The sequence below is a fragment of the Brachycentrus maculatus genome, unplaced genomic scaffold (assembly GCF_059751285.1).
Source record: "Brachycentrus maculatus isolate JH-2025_06_01 unplaced genomic scaffold, ASM5975128v1 h1tg000326l, whole genome shotgun sequence".
Taxonomy (NCBI): domain Eukaryota; kingdom Metazoa; phylum Arthropoda; class Insecta; order Trichoptera; family Brachycentridae; genus Brachycentrus; species Brachycentrus maculatus.
In genome coordinates, this window is record NW_028281075.1 from 2,263,992 (window position 1) to 2,285,456 (window position 21,465).

The 21,465-nt window shown below is 34.3% G+C and overlaps 2 protein-coding genes across 2 annotated transcripts; one reads left to right on the top strand and one right to left on the bottom strand.

Moving 5' to 3' along the window:
- Window positions 1–911: 911 nt before the first annotated feature.
- Window positions 912–3,388, bottom strand: LOC148304280 (cytidine deaminase-like). Its single transcript, XM_088268531.1, has 2 exons — window positions 3,204–3,388; window positions 912–1,651 (listed from the first exon to the last, which is right to left on the bottom strand). Exons 1-2 carry the CDS (start codon window positions 3,247–3,249, stop codon window positions 1,245–1,247), a joined length of 453 nt encoding a protein of 150 aa, XP_088124657.1. The 5' UTR covers window positions 3,250–3,388; the 3' UTR covers window positions 912–1,244.
- Window positions 3,389–7,622: 4,234 nt separating this feature from the next.
- Ube4B (Ubiquitination factor E4B) lies at window positions 7,623–16,900 on the top strand. The gene is made up of 15 exons (XM_088268679.1): window positions 7,623–7,786; window positions 7,985–8,620; window positions 8,967–9,096; window positions 9,221–10,279; window positions 10,361–10,534; window positions 10,727–10,847; window positions 10,937–11,068; window positions 11,357–11,587; window positions 12,086–12,373; window positions 12,785–13,078; window positions 14,291–14,429; window positions 15,062–15,175; window positions 15,768–15,888; window positions 15,999–16,199; window positions 16,289–16,900. The coding sequence occupies exons 1-15, from the start codon at window positions 7,763–7,765 to the stop codon at window positions 16,357–16,359; spliced, it is 3,735 nt and encodes a 1,244-aa protein (XP_088124805.1). The 5' UTR covers window positions 7,623–7,762; the 3' UTR covers window positions 16,360–16,900.
- The last annotated feature ends 4,565 nt before the right edge of the window (window positions 16,901–21,465 follow it).

The following is a 21,465-nucleotide window of genomic DNA, read 5'->3' on the forward strand; positions in this document are numbered from 1 at the left end:
TATATATATATATATATATATATATATATATATATATATATATATATATATATATATATATATATATATATATATATATATATATATATATATATATATATATATATATATATATATATATATATATATATATATATATATATATATATATATATATATATATATATATATATATATATATATATATATATATATATATATATATATATATATATATATATATATATATATATATATATATATATATATATATATATATATATATATATATATATATATATATATATATATATATATATATATATATATATATATATATATATATATATATATATATATATATATATATATATATATATATATATATATATATATATATATATATATATATATATATATATATATATATATATATATATATATATATATATATATATATATATATATATATATATATATATATATATATATATATATATATATATATATATATATATATATATATATATATATATATATATATATATATATATATATATATATATATATATATATATATATATATATATATATATATATAGTCTTTTCCTCAGTGTGGGTGGGTTTTACTCTTTATAATAAAGTTACTATAATTTCATGTAATTTTTAAGTGAAAAATTCTAGACAAAAATACTCAAGAGGTGGACAAATGGGTGTTGGGTTATATATTCTGATGTGTAAGTAGCTACATAATACCTCACTTGACGGCTATGTATGTGGATAAAATAGTCTAAGTTAAAAATTAAATGTCAGGAAGAACCACTGAAGATACTCAAAATTCTCTCTAACTTAGCACATATTGGAAAAATAAAGCCTTAGGTAGGGTTCTTATATAATAAAAATACAAAATAGAAAAATGTGAAACATTGGTGTCATAATTTGCATTATAATTCGTTTATTTATTGAATATCTGTTACACAAGGAGAAATATTGTTTTAGCCATTTCCACAGAAACCTTAACAGTATAGTAATTAGTAAAATATTTGTTTTTAACTATTGATTAAAAATATTGAAATCAGTTTTTTAAATTCTGGTGGAAATTCATTATAATGACGGATGATACTGTAATTCACAAAGTTTAAATCTTTATAACCAAGTGGATAAATATATTAAACTGTCGTTTAAAATTAACTCGTTAATTTCAATATTTAGTTGTATGCATTCGCAATTGCTTTTGGAAGATAAGATTTGTTGGATTGGATACATCAAGAGGTTCGTTTAATCAACTCAAATGCCATTGGAAATAATTCAGATAGTTTCATATGTAAAACGACATTCATATCAGGTTTAGTCATGTACACATCCATGTCACTTTTGCTAAATTCAGATAAAACTTCCCGGCATACTCCGCATGGGGTGGTGAAGGTATCTTCTTGGTAAGCCACGACAGCTATTTCCTTAACAGTCTTGTGACCTTCGCTGACTGCTTTACAAATGGCTGTTCTTTCCGCACAGATTGATGGAGAAAACACTTTGCTTTCTACATTACATCCGGTGAAAATTATGTTCTCATCTGTCCGTAAAGCAGCTCCAACTGCAAAGTTCGAATAAGGAATATACGCATATTTCCTTGCTGACACTGCAAGTTTTATCAGATCTTGGATATTTTTTTCTGAAAGAAAAAATATTAAATTAGAAACAATATCTTCCTGCTGAACCGTTTCCCATGCTATGGATGTATGTATTCGTGGAAGCTTTTGCGCTGCAAATTAGAAGTTGTATTAATTTTTACCTCAATTATAACAAATTACACTTAATATGTTTTAAGTGCCATGGGAAGAATAACTTCTGCTTGATTGCCCATGAAAGACAAAGAAAGCATTTTTTTCCAAACCAGCGCCCCTGTCTCCTACTGAGCGTGGGATGAAAATATTTGATTATATTAGACCTCATATTCATCCTGAGTGATAATTTTTCATTCCGAATTAGGAATAAAATAATTAATGCATATGGGCTATTTCCGTTTTCGGAATTCAGAATCCGTACGATTCAGAATATTTTTCGCTAAAAAAAAAACGTCGTGTGTCGTAGATGAAGTACCTACCTGGAACCCCGAATGCACGAAACTTTTACTAAAAGTACTTTTTAAAAAATATTCGCATTTGAGAGTTTTTGTATAGGTTTAAACTATGGTTTGATGCATTTGGCAGGTCATTTGATGGCGCTCATGAACCGCATCGTGCAACTGCAATCAGTGGGTGAGTGGGTTGGAGTACACCCACGCGCCCCGGGCGTGCAGCAATAATCAACAGGTTGAAGATTTTTTTAAACAAATTTATAATCTTAATCGTAAAGTAATCGGTACACGTTTTATTTTTATTGTTTTTTATTATTTTTTTATTATTAATCATTACATGGAAATCATATAAGCATAAGCATTTAAAAAATATGTATATGGTATAAGTTCTTATAACACTGTCATTCATCGCGAATGAATTTTGAATCAAATACAGTACATAAAAATGATTAATTTTTCGATATTATATTTTCCAGTTCATGTGCAGAAACACGGAGTCGCACGTGTAGCTCCGTGGTTCTGGACTAGGGAGTGTTAACGTCGCGTTTCGAATTAGACGTGACCAGTTTTGTACACTTTACTCATTATTCCCACCCCCACCCTACTTTAAATAGGATTTTATTTTAAGTAAAAAAAATATTTTTCATAAAATTATATTTTTGCTGTTAAAATTTAAAAATGAATTAAGGATGAAACCAAGTATTTTAATAAAATAAATAACAATTTGTGACGCCATCAAGGAAGTTTTTTTACAGAAAAAAATAAAATCTCAAAACTTGCGACCTCTGTGCGGCGCCGTTACTGTTACCGCGAAATTTACGAACCCTGTTGATTTGTATCGGAAGCGGATTTAGTACGCACTGGATTTAGGGAAATCGCTACTAAATTTGGTATTTAAAATGCTCTGATTTGAATTCGTCTTCGAACTAATTTTATTTCGTCTCAAGATAGTTCTTCAAAAAGCAGACCCTTAGCAATGTAATGGATTGGCTCTAGACATAATGTTGTAGCTACATACTTACTGCCCATTAACTACTGTTGCCGACCTACTTTAGACTTATCTCATGTTCATTGTCCCGACTTACTTCTACACGCAAACATAAATTACGTCATAGCCTCGAGGAAGTAAAAAATATAATTAACTTACCCAATTTATCAAAGGGAATAATTTGTTTTGGGTTAGGATACGCCATTATCAATAATTTTGTTACTACTGTAACTCAAGAATACAAACACTGTAATATACGATAACCGATGGATTGAGCCGATGTAATTTTTTTATTAAGACATTTGACTCTCAGTGCCGTTTCAACGAAATGGCGAAAGAGCACTGGCTGCGGACTTATATAAATCCTTTCCGCGCGGTGTATATGTACACAATTTATTACGTTTTCAGAAAACTGTTCACCCAAGACGACTTAATCAAAGTACACACTATATTATTTTATACACACTCATGGTATACTTTTGGCGCCATCATACAAACAAACAAAATATATATGGATACCAATAAAATAAAGTAGAGTATTTTTTCTTAATTTACTTATTAGGTAATCACCCGGTGAGAGGAAGTTTTATTTTTATTTACAAACAAAATAATAATAACAATTAATAAAAACTAGTTATAGGAATACAAAATAAATTTAATATTACGTAAACTTACAAGGATAATGGTTTTCAGAATACTGTTATTGTCGTGTTAAATTTTTTGGTCACTTTTCAGATTTAAGGCTACATGGGGGTTAATTGATATGCTATATTCGTCTTCTTCGAGTTAATCAGTCTGAGGTGTATGCGTTATGTAGCTTAATATGATTACGCGTAAAGTACCGGGCGACAAGTTAAAAATGTAAAAATTAAAAGAAATCGTGATGGAAAATGAAATGAAATGTTAACTCCCACACAAAAGAAAGTGGAAGTGTTATCCTGCAGGGTCATGGTCTCAATTTATTGGGATGCTGCGGGGTGTTTGCTTGTTGGCTACCTCTCAAAGGGAGCCGATGAGAGGCTTTTATTATGCCAACCTGATAAACGAAAACAGAGGGTAACTGGGTAAGGGAGTACTGTTTCATGGACGATACTCCAGGACACATCATGGCATTGGTGCCAATGGCTGTGTTGCACGAAGTTTGAATTGCTCGTTGAACACCCCCCATATTCACCTCATCTAGCGACTACCGACCCCGAGTGGCGATTAACATCGGAGTAGAAATGTTTTTTTTTTACGATAATGAGGCCATGCGCTGTATAGGTGAGTGATTGTCAGGGGTCAGATAATGAAGAGAATGAATATTAGAGGGTTGAGTAATATGCTTGACCCCTAGCCAATTTCGGAATGAGTGAAAAAAAGTTTTTGTATCGTCCTTGATATCTACAAGGACACTTTTAATGAAAATGATTTTAAAAAAATTGAATCACCAGATGATGTTAGTAACGACGCAACCCGGTCACTTGTCAAATAAAATAAAAGTCCAAAAAATTTACAGAGTTGCTAATTTATTATACAAAATTTGAATCTACGAATTTATGAGATTTTATAATCTTGTATTTGTTATTTTATCGTTATAATGTTTTTCTCATACTATTGAAGAGCAACCAAGTAAATATTTGTTTCAAATCCGCTACTGTATGCACTTTTGACATCAACATGTATGACTATTAATTTGCTTATCAACAGAGCCAATGACGAAATCAAGTTAATAATAAATTCATATGCTCGTTTACATACATTATTATTTTAATATATATATATATATATAAATATATATATATATATATATATATATATATATATATATATATATATATATATATATATATATATATATATATATATATATATATATATATATATATATATATATATATATATATATATATATATATATATATATATATATATATCATCTTCTGCTTGGTGTAGAGCTAATCTCTCTTAAAAACAGGCCAGAAGAGATCCTCCTGCTATGTTGATTCCCAGCTGTCAATTCATTTATTTGGTGGTCTACCCGGGAGTCTACCTTGGGGTTGGCCTTGCAATGCGATGTGTGGGAGTCTGGATGCTTCCATTCTCCTCATATGCGCACATAATTTTCTTCTTCGTTGTCTTCCCGCCTGATGACGTTTATATTTCTACGACATATTTCTCTTATCCTGGTGTTCTTTAATCTCGTAGACTCTTGCTAGATCTCGTAGAGTGTTCATTTCTGACATTCTCGGCGCATTTTTCTTATTTCGGTGTCCGCTCTGCATTCGTTCTCATATATGTCACGATGGGTCGCACTCAAGTTTTATATATTTTAATATAGCCTCCGATTTTCATGCCAGGATTTTTCCGTTTATATTTTTTCAGGTATCCTGAAATGACTGTAGCCTTGTTTACTAGCCGTATCACTTCATATCGCAGATCCTTTTGAACACACATGTCCACACCCAGATATTAGAACTTTCCACCTGTTCTACTAAGACGCCATCCACAATCACGCTACATCCCACCGGGATCCGACAGAACACCATGCTCTTAGTCTTTGTAGCTGATATAGTCATGTTGTATTTTTGACTAGCAAGATTGAATATGTGCAAGAGTAGTTGCAGGGCCCCTTCAGTCTTAGCGTATACTACAGCGTAATCCGCATAGCAAATAATATCTACGGTTACCTCTCCCAGTCTGTATCCTTTGTGCTTTAATATCCTCCACAATCCCATCTATGATAAGGTTGAAGAAGAATGGACTCAGACTGTCGCCCTGTCTGATCCCAGTACTGACTCGTACATGTTTGAAAGTTTACCATCTGCGGTGATTCTGCTGTTTGTGTTAGAGTTGAGTTGCCTAATTTTGTTGATTATTTCTGGGAGCGCTCTTTTTTACCCAGTATTTGCGTTATATCATTAAGTCTGGCTCGGTCGAACTCCTTATTCTGGCCAATAAAGCATGCAAATGCCGGCCATTCTGTATATTCGATAGTTTTTTCTTTTATTTAGCTCACTACAAATACTGCACCTGTTATGCAACGATTTTCCGGAAATCTTGATGTTCCTCGTTATTCTGTATGGTCACTTCTAGTTTAGATTTCAGGATCTGCGTGAAAAGTTTAAGAGTACTAACAATGATATTCCTCTATAGTTATCAGGGTTACTTTCCTGTCCTTTTATTAATATAAGTTGTGATACTAGTCTTCCCATCAGCTGGTATACGACATTTTATGATTTTATTGAACAATTTATGCAGTTCTCGACTCAAATCTTCCCCTGCATATTTCAACAGTTTATTGCTAATATCGTCAACTCCAGGTGCCAGGTTCAGTTTCTTTATTGCTGCCATAATTTCCCCTAATCCAATCTTTTTGCTTTCAGACTTTATATATCCAATCCCAAATGTGACTGATTAGAGGGATTCTACTGTATATAATAAATTGTACTCTTAAAATAATATAGAGAATTTCGAATCGTTACTTTACTTAAACTTGGTATTTAAACAACGATGATTAGTACAAATTATGTATTAAAACACATATATGAAACAATAAAAAATATCTACCAGGAAAAACAATTTCTTCAGCTTTACCGAAAGCATATATTTAATAATCATAATTATTAAATTTGAATATTGCTGTCTTCTTAGTAGATTTTTCACGGCCACAATTTTTATAAAAAAATTGGATTGCAATTTAGAAAGTATGCACGTACTTAATTGCATATATGTACTGTGCATTCAAATGAAAATGTTTTTAGAGAAACTTGAGAAAATTATAAAAATGGTATGTACTCGTAGATAATATATATATTTTAAAACTATTAATCCGCAAAGTCTATGTTTTTATAGGCTTGTATCCAAGTAGGACAGTAAGCATAGGGGAGGTAAGTGTGAAAAATACAAAATACTTCTTGAATCCAGTTTGTTACTGGCGGAGATCGAACCCGAGATTCCAGTTTTGCAGTCGAGCGACTACGTAACCAAGCCGCGACCCCTGTCTATGGTTTTTGGATTACCATCTCGCTTTTAATTTTTAGATAGCATTTTTATACGACATGTGCGTTTTCACGTTGTTTTTTTTCAAATATATTTTGTATGAGTTTCATGTTTCGGAATTGAAAAATGTAAACGAAGTTTTTTTTTAAATATTGGTCAAGTTAAAAATATTAAATATACGTTTATTCGTCGTTATGAAGTTCTGTTATTTTTATGTACATATTTTTTGGGAATTTGTGTGGTAGCCTAGGAAAAACCATAAAACGAGGATGTTTTTGAAGTGCTGCGAGCAGGCGTTAATGGGAGAGAATTTGTGACCTCACAAGATCCCTTATAAATTTCTATCCCACCCGATGGCCCTAAAACAAAAAATATATATTCAAAATTAGCGCTCTTTTCTTTACGTCAATATAAGAATATAATAAAGAGATAGATATAGGAACAGAAAGAGTCGACGTTATTAGTTCATTATGTATCCACTAGAGTGTATGGCAATCGTCTTTGCTTAGAATGTACTCGACTTTTATTTTTGTATGAATTTTAGTAAAGGAGCCTCGTGAAACAAAGCAGTCTAACTTTAATATAATCATCTCAGCTGTTGTGAGGTGACTGACTGGTTGCAGACTGACGTATCGGATTGTGGACAAATGGACAATAAGTGGCATTAGCACGCTTTTCAGAAATATAGAAGTTCTCCATTATATTTTAAATTATTTCGTTTCAATCGTGCCCACAAAATGAGTGAACTTAGTCAAGAAGAGGTAAGAGTGCAACTTTTCTTGTTTGTTATGATAACTAACCTTGGCGTCGCAGACGGTCGCTATTGCCAGTCATGACGGTGCGTCCTTTCGTAACAATGGCATATGATAAAATTTTCTTTTCACGTTTTCTGTAAACGAAATGTTTATTTTTACGAGAGTTGATCTCGATACGTTAGTTATAATTTCGAACGCTTCCAGATTCGGAGACGCAGGTTAGCGCGTTTGACAGGAGGGTCGAGCGAGTCTTCCGGAGTGCCGGGTGTGGGCGCTCCGGCGGAGCCCGAGGAGGCGCGCGCTGGCTCTGTGACGTCCCCCACGCTCGTCACCGTGAGCGACTTCAATGTGCAAAACCAGAACTCCACCCTCTTGCAGAATGACACCACCTCAGTATCTGACAAATCCGTTCACAGCTCAAATGATGGCATCATAGTGACGGAAAAGTCGAACAATTCTAATATTCTGGAAGAGATTCCCGACACTAAAATATCGGATATATCTGAAAACAGAGGGTTCAGTAATTTAAGCTCCATCGACCTAGAATCTGTTCATTCCCGCCAATCTCCGTTGACACGGACGAGTTTTGCGAGTCCCTTGCTGGTAAGAGAAGACCCTAATGTCAATTTGATGACCGGTGACAATGCTTCAGACACGTTGGCACAAAGAGATGCCGCCTGCGCCGCAAATGCAAATTCTCCCAATCAACAGGAGAGAGACAGTTCCCCGGGCAGTTCTAAATTAGTGAGAGAAGATTCTATCAATATGGATATCGAAGAAGCCCCTCACTTTGAAAAGGAAACTTTCAGAGATCAAGATTCTGTTTCGGAAACTATGGAGGTATGTGTTTGTGTCTAATAATTCAATTAGAATATAGTTACATATTTATTTTAAAGCAAATTGGAAGGCACGCTCCATAAACTCCAGAATCGGAATAAAATAAAATCAAGATTAAAATCAATATCTCAGCATAGATAATGAAGTGTATTAAGATAAAAATATATGTAGAAGGATGGATATTTGCTGGGCTTATGACCTGTAAATAATGTTTTGGATCCATCTTAAGTATTGTGCTAAAAATAATGTATTTCTTAATTCCTAAAGTTTTATATTCCAGTAATACATGACCCTGGATATTATGGTTGTACATTATTCTGAATGTTGATCTTGATGTATTGATAATTAGGTGGAGGAATCGAGTCAGGAAGTAAGGAGTACCCGAGCCCGCACCGTCAGTGGAACTGACATGTCTGAAGAACAACTTCGTACAGTGGTAGCCCGAGTTCTCCAGGTTTCATGGGCTGACCATTGTAATGGTATGTTTTTTCTATTGGATCTTAGCATTTCTCAATTTTTTTAATGAATACTGATTTATTTTTGATTTTTAAAATATATTCCTGCAGATAATTTGTATATGTTTGTATGTTATTTTGTTTTCAGATGGCTATTTCTTGCAGTCTGTAGCGGCATTACTTCTGGAAAATAGCTCATTGAGTTTGGATGAAATAATATCTCAATCTATTATGGAAATTTTATCGCTGATGGCAGATGGGCATGATCCTTTCCTTTACGCTACCGAATCAGAAAAAGTTGAATCGGCAGTTCTGAGTGAAAACAATTCCTTGGATCCTATTAATAAGGACACGGGAGAACAACCGATGGATATACGGAATGATTCGGAATGTGATGGTCTTCTAGCTCCTGTAGCTAATGATCCGATGGCCCGGGCGGTGACGTACATACTCCGATGTTACATAAATGTAGCTACCGAAGAAAGACAGCACCCCAAGAAGAGCTCTCTTCCTCCGCTGAACGGGTTGCTGTTAGATTTGCGTACATCGCTTGTCCGACATCTCATTTTGATACTGCAAGGAAGAATTGTCAGCCAATGCCCTCCTCGCATTTCTCTGTTGACGTCCTATATCCTGAATAACAGTGTTCCTAGAGGCTTGATGCCCGAGTTGGCGGAACAGATGCACGGGGACGAGAAGACCTTGGAGTGTATCTTCATTCCTATCTTGCGCGGAGTATTGGAAGCGATGCGGATGGCTTCCGTTGCGGACCAGGAGCACGTGCGGCCGCTGGAGGCACTCGGGGAGCTGGCGGAGCTCCGTAGCGGTCCCTCGCACACCGCCCGACCCGTCGCGGCCCTCATAGCCACCTTGCCTGACTTCGATCCGGAACCGTGCTCTATTGTGCCCGGAAGAGAACTCGCCAAAACTAGTTTTCTCGGAGCATTCTTTTCTGTATCATTGTTTTCTGAAGAAAATCCGAGATTGGCAGATAAAATATTTAGTGGCACTAGTGGAGTGTTAGGAGATAAATCATTAGCTTTCGCTTTGCAGCAAGACATTGAAAATACTAGAATGGTCCTACATGGAACATGTCACGCCATGTTATTGAGTTCGGCACATGCTCCTTTACTACAGTATTTTGCTAACATTTTAAAATACAATGAAAAAAGAGCTCAGTTACAATCGGAAGAAAAATCGTTGGCAGGTAAATCACAAGTTCAATATACACGGGTGCTGTATCTGATTTTGTGTTCTATTTGATTTACTTTTTCCTTTGGTTAAATAGGCGATGGATTCATGCTTAACGTTCTATCCGTACTTCAACTGCTGTCTGTCAGGATCAAGCTAGAGAGAGTGGATCCGCTGTATGCCTTCCACCCTAACAGTTTGGTTCCTGCACTGAATGACACCCGACTTTGGTTCACCAACCAAGAAGCTTCTGACTGGGTTCAACAACTGAGTGAGTTTAATTTTTCAATGAACATTAATAAAAAAAATAAATAAAGAGAAAGATGAAAAAGAAGATGAGAAAGAAGTTGAATAATGTGCTTGTTTAATTGCTATTCAAATATTAATATAGATTATTACAGAATAATGACCTAAATTCAATTGATTGAAACTCATTGACTTGTTGATATTTTATTTATTGCAGATAACAACCCTTCAAATGTGTGGAAAAATCCTAAATTCCAAACACAATGTTGGTTTTTAACATTATACGCCCATCACGTTGCCTTGCTTCCAGCATTGCAGAACCATCAAAGAAGAATCAGGTTAAGCAAATTGTATTCTTACAGTATATACTAAAATATGTTTACTGCCACACGGATACAGAATATAATAAAATATGCTTTCATTACAGAACTCTTAGAGATCTACAAAAACTTGTAGAAGAAATGCTAGCTATGGAGCCTCAGTGGAAAAACATGCTAGTTGCATCCAGAAACAGGGAGTTAATCAAAAGATGGAAACGACAAGTGAAGAAATTAACACGGTGGGATATTAATTGTCTATTTTTCTTAATTTGTATTAATTGTTCATTTTATTTGAATATCTCCATAGTAATATTGTACTGAGTAATACCAAGGTATCTTCGAAGTATGCGAAGAATCAATGAGAAAGTGTAATATAGTAATAATGCGCTATCTTACTTGCTAATCATGTAAACCTATGACACGAGCCATCGCAAGTAAAGCGGGGGTAGGATATTGCATGATGTAATGCAATGTAATCACTGTACAATCAAGTTAGCCAAAAGTAATGTATGTGTTTTACCAAATAGGTCCAAACAATGTTCGGTAACTGGTTTATTGGAAGACAATTTGATGAAGCGGTCCCTGCAGTTCTATGGTTCAGTGGGTACTATGCTCCTCGACTTACTGGATCCCGATGGTAAACTGAGAACTGGCGAAATGACTGCAAGCGCTCCTGGCGATCTTACGAATGACCCTTTCAGTGCACTTCCCGAGTGGTATGTCGAGGACATTGCCGAGTTTTTACTGTTTGCCATGCAGTAAGTACATTTTATTATCCTTCCTCTCCATCAAAGGGTTGCCATTTTTTTTCTCAATTCTCAAAATTATTTGGAAAATAGCAAATGGGAAGTTCCGCCCCACCCGCCATATAGTCCAGAGTTGGCCCCTTCTTCCTACTATTTGTTTTGGTCAATGCAGAATTCACTTTCCAGAATACGCTTCACTAACGGGAAATGTTGTAGCTTGTGATGGACAATATTTAAATAACAGAATTTTACAAAACTTTCTTTACTCAATGTTTAAATTTCTTTAGTTTTTATGTTTGAGACCTGATAATCAGTAAAAAACATGTAAATGCTCTTTATTATCCTGTTCTGTATTTTTTTTTCATTATAGAACACTATGACTAACTGCTTGAATTGCAGTTTATCAGGATTTTTTAATCTAAGCATGTTGACTTTTATTATACGCTTTCATTAAATAGACTGTTTGTGTCCTAAATTTAAATAAAATTTGCATTTATGATTGAATTTCAGGTATGTTAGAAAAGTGGTCCTGGATTATATGGAAGACTCTCTGCTGACTTGGCTGCTTGTAGCCGTATGCAATGGCCACAGGATTAAGAATCCATATCTGGTGGCTAAAATAATAGAAGTCCTATTTGTTATGGATCCCGCCATTACTCTTCGCACTGAAAATATCTACACTCGTGTAATGGCGCACCCCGTGTCCCAGAAAGCCCTGCCTCGAGCCCTCATGAAGTTTTACACTGAAATTGAAACTACTGGACAAAGCACTGAATTTTACGATAAGTTCACTATAAGGTAAACAATTATTCACTTTACATTTTGAGTGTGTCCCAATACTTATTACAAATCTGGAATATCTAAATTAAAGTTAATCGTGAAACCCCTTAAAATTATCCCTGTATTTCTTTAAAATCTGCTTATTATTTTTTCTTTTTTCCAAACTAGGTGTCTTTATTTTTATTATAGTTACTTAAAAAAATCTTTATCTAACTGCATTAAAACTATTTAGCCAGAATTGAATGTTCTAATTAACTTTCTTTTACTGTATCGAATATTTTACTTTTTGGTAGTCGCAATCAGTGTAATGCTATCAACAAGTGTATAGAATATGATAAGAATTTATACTCAAATAAAGATGTTTATCATTGTTAACAAGATGACTGTTCCCTTATGACTGTCATGAGCAACTTGGAGTGTAATTTCCAGATACCACATTAGCATCATACTGAAAGGAATGTGGGCGAGCCCCATTCACAAGCAGGCGGTCATAGACGAGTCCCGTTCGGGCGACCAGTTTGTTCGGTTCGTGAACATGCTGATGAATGACACCACGTTCCTGCTGGACGAGTGCTTGCAGTACTTGAAGCGAATCCACGAGACGCAGGAGGCGGCGGCGGACGCAGCGGGTTGGGCGCGGCTGCCTCCCGAGCAGCAGCAGGCGCGCACGCGTGCGCTTATACATGACGAAAGGCAGTGCCGCTCCTATCTCACTCTGGCCAGGTAATTTCTTAACCCACCTAATTAATGCCACCTTCACTAGGCAACTTAACTCTTTCCGACCCTAACGCCCTGTCCACATGACGAGTGATATTGAACTGGCGCATATTTACAACTATAAGCTTCATCCATAGAGGCGTTGATATGTGATGTGCGTGTGTCGTCTGACAGTCGCTCTTTATGTATGGGCTAATAACATCAGGTGGTGCATAGGGCTGCGCACTGAACTGACATGGTATTTTACACGATTGTTACTTGGTTGTTACATGAAGGCGCTACATACGGAGGCAGACAAAGGACTTGTATTATATTCTCTGAATATCATGTACACTACATAAAATGACATTCAGAGAATGTAGTTATGAGTGAGTTTTGCTAGTGAGCAATAATTGCGTGACGGAATTTATAAATTTTTATGCTTTAAGCAATGTTGTGTCTGCTGTTATTAAAATATCCAGATAAATGACAATTTGCCTTTTTAATTAAAGTTTTACTTTACACCGTATGCGGTGTTTAAAAATGATGCGGAATGCATCGAAACACGTGTCACAGTGGATTAAAAAAATTGTGGTATTTACTAAGTACAACTTTAATTAAAAATGGAGAGATTTTACCACAAAGTGACTGCCGAATCTATTAATGAGACATATCGCACACTCCTTTCAAGAACGTCATAAATCAAAAATCATCAATTTTCAGTTGTGCATGTTTTCGGAATGCCCAGAAAATGTACTACATCCCAGCAAAATAGGCATATTTTTAACTCAATATTTACCCGCTACAGGGCAGAAAATGTTGTTTTTGCATTTTGAAGAAAAGGTATTGTTTAATTATTTTTTTAAATATACTAAATATTTTTCAAATGGAGAAATTTTTTTCGGGTTTTACTTAAAAAGATGTGTTGTACAGTAAAAAGTTCAATAACTGGCTTGATATTTATTTTTAATACATTGTGTTATATTTCAAAACTTTAAAAACGTTCTCCTGAAAAATCAAGTTTTTTGAATTATGACGTTCTTGAAAGAAGTGAGCGATATTTGCTCATTATCTATGGTTGAATAAATGGCCTCTTATATTTGTGTTTTACTTCAGGTTCATAGATGGACTATGTGACTAAATGAAGTTTAAGCGAATAAAAATTATTAATTCAAAATATATATATTTTTTTTTATTGTTTATGTAACTAACATTTAACATTTAGTATTTGTTTTACAGAGAAACTGTAGATATGTTTGACTATCTAACAGTAGACATCAAAGAACCATTCCTGAGACCAGAACTTGTGGATCGACTAAGTTCAATGCTCAATTTCAATCTCCAACAGTTGTGTGGCCCTAAATGCAAAAATCTGAAGGTAATACAATTCTTTTACAAACCTTAGGTTACAATAACTTGTTTGTATATTCTGTATCAAACTAAGTGTTGAAAGGTATATAAAGAAGGATTTAATTACTCCTTATTTAAACTTTTGCTCGATAGTATCGTCTTTAGTCAATCTCAAGATGCTGCAAGTGATGGAAAACAGGGCAATAAGAATAATACTAAAATAAAGCAAACACAGCAAGATTGAAGAACTGATACGAGCGCTCTATTAGATTGAAATAAAAAACATACTTGTTTATAATATTGTCATATTTGTACATAAAGAAAATTAATTACAAAATATTTTATAAGTAAAATTGTATTAAATAGTGATGTCCGTAATTATAAAACTAGATATAGGCATGGCATAACATTACCGTGTAAGAAAAAATCAGATTTGGTAAATTTCTTTCTACTTGAGGTTAAAAAATATATGGACTAAAATTTTGTAATCTTTTTAGAATTATTGTTATTTGAGTTAACAACCTTTTACTGTATGATCTCTCTCCACCGACAAAAGAAGACATCTGTACAAATAAAATGTTTACTTCAAGTTAATCCTGAGTTTTAACTCAAATGTATTATCTTATCTGCCATTTCTTTACCAAATTATACATGTTCCAGGTACGCCGCCCGGAGAAGTATGGCTGGGATCCGCGCCGACTGTTGAGTCAGCTGGTAGGAATCTACCTTCACTTGGATTGTGAACAATTTGCCGCTGCTCTCGCTGCTGATGAGGTTAATTTCAATATATATTTTTTTTTACGAAAAAAGCTTTTTATAGACATTGTTATTTTAAATAAAAACAAATATGTATTTTTAAAGTCTTACATTGAATTATTGAACTGGTATTTTTTTTATACTGCTGCAATAATTGTAACACATGTTGCTCACTCCTTTCAAGAACTTCATAAATCAAAAAAACTTGATTTTTCAGGAGAATGTTTAAAGTTTAAAAATGTAATACAATGTATTAAAAATAAATACCAAGCCACTTATTGAACTTTTTACTGTGCAACAGATCTTTTTAGGTAAAACCTGAAGGTTTTTTCTCCATTTGAAAAATATTTAGTATATTTAAAAAAAAAAAATAAACAATACCTTTTCTTCAAAATGCAAAAACAACACTTTTTGCCCTGTAGCGGGTTAGTATTAAGTTAAAAATATGCCGTTTTTGCTGGGATATAGTACATTTTCTGGGCATTCCGAAAACATGCACAAGTGAAAATTGACGATTTTTGATTTATGATGTTCTTGAAAGGAGTGAGCGATGTATTACTAATAAAAATATGTAATGTGCAAATTCTAATTTTACCAATCTTTTTCCTAGCGATCATTTAATAAGGATTTCTTTGGAGTAGCTGTTGTCAAAATGGAGCGATGCGGCATTAAGACTGCTCTCGAAATAGAACAGTTCAAGTCGCTAATAGAGAAAGCCAATGAAATATCAGGTCAGTAAATTTTATTTTGATTATTAATCAGAGATATCAATAGAATGTAAAAATACACAATCATGGGGAATGTTGAATTTGGATATTAATAAATAATTGTGATTTGTCAGTGAGCAACCAGCAGAGCTATGACGAGTACGCAGATGCTCCGGAGGAGTTCCGAGATCCGCTGATGGACACTCTCATGTGCGAACCCGTGGTGCTTCCTTCAGGAAAGGTCATGGACAGGCCCGTTATCTTGCGCCACCTTCTCAACAGCAGCACTGACCCCTTTAGTCGGCAGCCTCTTCGCGAAGATCAACTCATGCCCGGTAACTCCTAGTGCTTCACATTTATGTATTTCTATTTCAGCGCTAGTAGATAACAAAAATATCAATATAATAATTTTTTTATGTTACAGCCACAGAATTGAAAGAAAGAATATTAAATTGGAAGAAATTGAAGAAGGTTTCAGCTTCCCAATCTCCCTAAAAGACTGCTACAGTTTAAAGTTAGGTTCTAAAAAAATCTTGTGTAAGTTTTATGAAAAAGACTTTCAGATCAGATCATATGACAACGATCTTAATAATCAACTAACATTACCAACAACTTGCATGTTCGTATAATAAAAGGTGTTTTTTAAAAACAAATATGTACTTGAAATCCACAAATCGGACAGTGTTGCATGAAAGTGTATATTTTTCTCTATAATTGTATCAAATATTAGAGTATAGTATGGACAAAATTTCAGTACTTTAATAGTCTTATTTTACTTATAATACTATGTAGTTAAGTTTTTTCTAAAAGATAGATCTGTCATAGTAATTGTAGGCTTAAAATATTTGATATAAAATGTGAAACAGTTACTTTAAAGTCATAAACTCCTAGGTATTTATGTTTTATTATTTTAAAGAATCTTACTAAAGTAAAAATATATTTCGCATGTTAATTTCATATAAATTTACAGGTATTGTACATACATGAATATAATATTTTACATGATATATGTGTAATAAAGTATTAAGAAAGTGAAGCGTGATTTTTTGTTCCTATTTATATAAATAAAATATGTCTATTTTTATTTTTGTCATCTATTCTTTTATCTATTATTATCCTGAAATGATGATCAATAACATAAGAATTTTAAAAAATATATAGAAGAGGCGACAGACTTTATAATACAGTAAGTCGCAATTCAAACAAAATACACAATAAACCCATTAACATACGTCCTATTTTCTGTCAATCAACTTATCTTATAATATTTGGAAAATCCTATGTTTCTTTGGGTACAAAAAAAAAGGTGTGGTGTACAAATAAAACTCCAATTCTATTCGGAAGTGTTGGGCACTAGAATGAGACCGGTACTTAGTGGACGCTCCGTTGCTCCTCGAATTTTTAAGTTCTCAAAGACCGGTGCTGTGCTAGTTCCACAGTGCTCGTAGTGCTTACTTACTTGATTTACACTGCAGGGCAAAAAAATTACGAGTCCTAAAAAAAAACTAAAATTGACATAAAATGAATTATTCTTGTTATTTCATTAGTTTTTTTTGTTTGACATATGTGATGACTATTCCTTACTTCAAGGTTAAAATAAAAGATCTTACTCGTGAATTGTACTTAGAAATTGCCATTATATAACAGGTATCAGATTACCTGAACCGTAAAGACCCATTAAGATTCATTTATGGTCAGTGTTTATGATGGAATAATAAAAGACATGTTATTTTTTAATTCATATTTAAGAAGTAGGTTCTTATCCCTTTATTTCAAATTAATGTATTTTACATTTAAACATATTTATAACATTTAAAAATATTTAATACTTAGTGAATTCACCTTTATTTTTTATTAACATGTAAAATTCTATTATTTAACGAAGCGTAAAGCGAATCTAAAATTTCTGATGTTATTTCTTCTTCCCAAACTTGAATCAAGTTTTTTCTTTAATTCTTCAATGTTTTTTTATTTTTTTTCCCGACTTTTTTTTTCATAATCGCCCGTAAATTTGGGTTCAAATCAGGACTATTCCTGGGCCACGTCAACGATTTTAAGGCAATTTTATCCTGGAATTCATTGATTTGTAAAAAAAACATTAAATTATTCAAGCGGTCACAAAATGCATTAAAAAAATAAATATTTGTACTCACAGTGCAGGCTCTATGGCACGGCGCAGAAACGTCCTGAAAAATCGGGTCCGCGGTATACTGCGTAATGTCCTCGATTATTGGAATAAGATGGTTTTTCAACACTTTTTTGTACTGGATGGCATTCATCGTACCCTGTACAAAATTTAGAGGTCCCAAACCGTACGCTGTCATGCACCCCCAAATCATGACGTAGGGTGATTGTTTAACGGTTTGAGTGACGCACGACGGATGGTATCTTTCTCCAAGTTTTCGTCGAACTATCTTTCTGCCGTCTGGACCAAAAAGGTTGAATTTTGATTCATCAGAGAAAGTAACATTTTGCCAATCCTCCAAGGTCCAATTCTGGTGCTCCTTCGCCCAATCTAGTCTAGCCTTCTTCATTTTGTTTGTCAGTAATAGTTTCTTTGCGGAACTTCGTGCTTGGAAACCATGCTGCAACAGCCGCCTGGACACTGTTTTTACTGAAAATGTTGATGTGCTGGTAGACTGCACCTCTGCGTGTATTTCAGGTGCCGTTAAAAATCGATCGCGCATAATTTTTTTTTTTATTAAGCGATCATCTCGGGCAGATGTCACGCGCCCCCGTCCGCTTCTTTTTTTCCGTTCTATGGATCCAGTTTCTTGTAATTTTTTAAATAAAAACCTCACTGCACCTTCTGAATACCCAACTCGACGAGATATTTCACAATTAGGTATGTTTTGTTGCGACAGTGTGATTATTTTGGATTTTATCGCAATTGACATTTGCTTTGCACTTTTCATGATTGTTGTGTTATGTTCACTCAAACGCGGTAAAACAAGACTGTTAGACATTTAAAAATGTAAATATTGTAGAAAGGTGACACATAGTGTCCTTAATTTATCGAACAAAAGAAAGAGGTATCGAAAAAGGATTTCTTAGAAAAAAGGTTTAGTAAATTCAAGGGATGCGGTAGCAGGTAAAGTCGTAATTTTTTTGTCCTGCGGTGTATAACTAAATCACTCTCATATTAAATGCTCACAGGAGTGATCTGGGTATTTGGACCGAAAGTCATTTTTTCCCCACCCTAACACGCTCGGCCGGCCTGCCACGACGTAAGTACTGGTCTGTGAACTCCGTATATGATGTTCGCTTAATGAGTCCGAGCGCTAGTAGAGCTGCTCATTAGACACTCGCGGCAGATGGACCAAATGTTCTCGGCTGATTTTTTCATGATATCTTTGCACAGACATATTTAATTTACGTAACATAACATTCCAATTATGAACACTAAGTGGCCACCCCCCGAAATTGAAACTTTTTCATTATTGAAGGGGCAGCACTACCTTGACTGGAGCCCATTTAGGTTTCAAAACCCATGAGTTTTGCCCAAACACTCGATCACTGTTCTTCCCCACCCACCCTACTCACCTGATCTCGCTTCTTCTGAATTCTTGTTCCCAAAAGACCTTTGAAAGAAAAGATTTGAGACGATTCCCGAGATTAAGGCAAATGCGACAAAAGAGCTGAAGAACATCACAAAAGAAGCGTTCCAGGACTGTTTCCAAAAGTGGAAATACCATTGGGATAACTGTGCGTTGGGGACGTGACTACTTTGAGGGGGACCCAGACAAATAACTTCTAAATAAAGTAAAATTTGTTTTATGACATCAGTCTACATATTAATTGAATAAGCTAAGTATAATGACATTTTTTTAAGCACCAAAAATTCTTTCACTTGGTCAATGTTTAGTTTCAGTATTTGACATTGAACAACGTCCAGGATGAGGCGAGTCTTCAACAACTTCATTACCCTCTTTGAACGCTTTGTACCACTCAAATGCTCTCGTTCTCAATATTGTAGTCACTGTAGGCTTTCTGCAACATTTTCATCGTGTCTGAATCAGATATTTCATTTGCAATACAAAATTTAAGACAAATTCTTTGTTCTCCATAGTCAAAATTGCCTCACGATACAACCAACGTTTTTGACTGCCGACTACAAACTAAGCATCAATATAGATATATATATATATCAATATAGTACAGTTGTGCCAATTTAGCAACAATTTTTTTTAAAAATTGTTTACCTCTTCAATTACTCAGTCCCAGTATGATTTTTCCAAATTCTCCGTAGAAATTGATTTTATTATTTTGTCAACAACACCAGTTTGTACGAGGTCTGTTCAAAAAGTATCCGACCATAATTTTTATTGGCAAAACAAATAAGGCTTTGAGGGCGGAGCTTAGATGACCATTTGTAGGTATACCTAGTGCTCATGAACAATTTTTTTTCATGACCACAGTGCCACTCAGCCGCTGCCACGCCGTTGAAGAGTTAGCACATGCACGCTATTGTCGTCGGATTTTAGTTTTGACAGAAAAAGTCAAACAACGTTACTGCATAAAATTTTGTTTAAAGCTTGTCGATTCTCATGTGGAAACTATGCGCATAATTAAAAAGTGTTTGGCGACGAAGCAATGGGCACCACCAGATAAAGGAGTGGTATAACCGCTTCAAAGATGGCCGCTCATCAGTGGAGAGTGAAGCACGATCCGGTAGGCCCTCAACATCCAAAAATGATGTTGTCATTTATCAACAAGGACCCTGGAAATGCAAGATTGTCGAACAACGACCAGAAATCTTGCTGATGAAGTGAGCATTTATGTTGGATCCATTCCATTTTAACGGAAGATTTGGCCCTCAGAAGGGTCTAAGCAAAATTTTTTCGTAAGTTGCTGACAATTGAGCAGAAGGAACTTCGTGTGGAGATCGCACAGGACATGCTGGAGACTGTGATCAATGATCCCAACTTTCTCAATACGCTCCCTGCGATTTCTGGCTTTTCTCCTAGCTGAAAATGCCTTTGAAAGGGACCAGATTTCAGACCAGGGAAGACATCATGAACATTGCGATGGACCACCTCCGCGCCATACCAAAAGAGTCTTTCAGCGTTGCTTCTGGCAGTGGTAGAACCGTTGGGAGAAGTGTGTAGCAGCTCAAGGGGACTACATACTTTGAAGGGGATAAGTGTCATTTAATTTTATCTCAATGAATAAAAGTCAGATACTTTTTGAACAGACCTCATATATAGTAAATGGATGATTTTTTTTCAGTTTTGCTTATTCGTAAATTGATATTTTTTCAAATTTCGGTCCATTCATTTTTAATCAATTAGCTTTTAACATAATGGTGTATTTTATTTTATCATACTTTATGATAAAATAAAAAGCAATAAAATAAAATAAGGAGCAAAAATATTTATAAAATGTCCATACTGATATTTATAAAAAAGAAGAAAACTATAAATCATTATTTACAACATTTTGAGTGTGTCCAAATACTTGTTCACAAATCTGGATTATCTCCACATAGGAGTTATTTTTTTGTTTGTTTTTGATTACATGTCAAAAAATATGTAAATCATGTCTCAAAATCTTTTTGATTGTACAAAACGTAAAAAATATACTGTCGTTACTAAAATACTG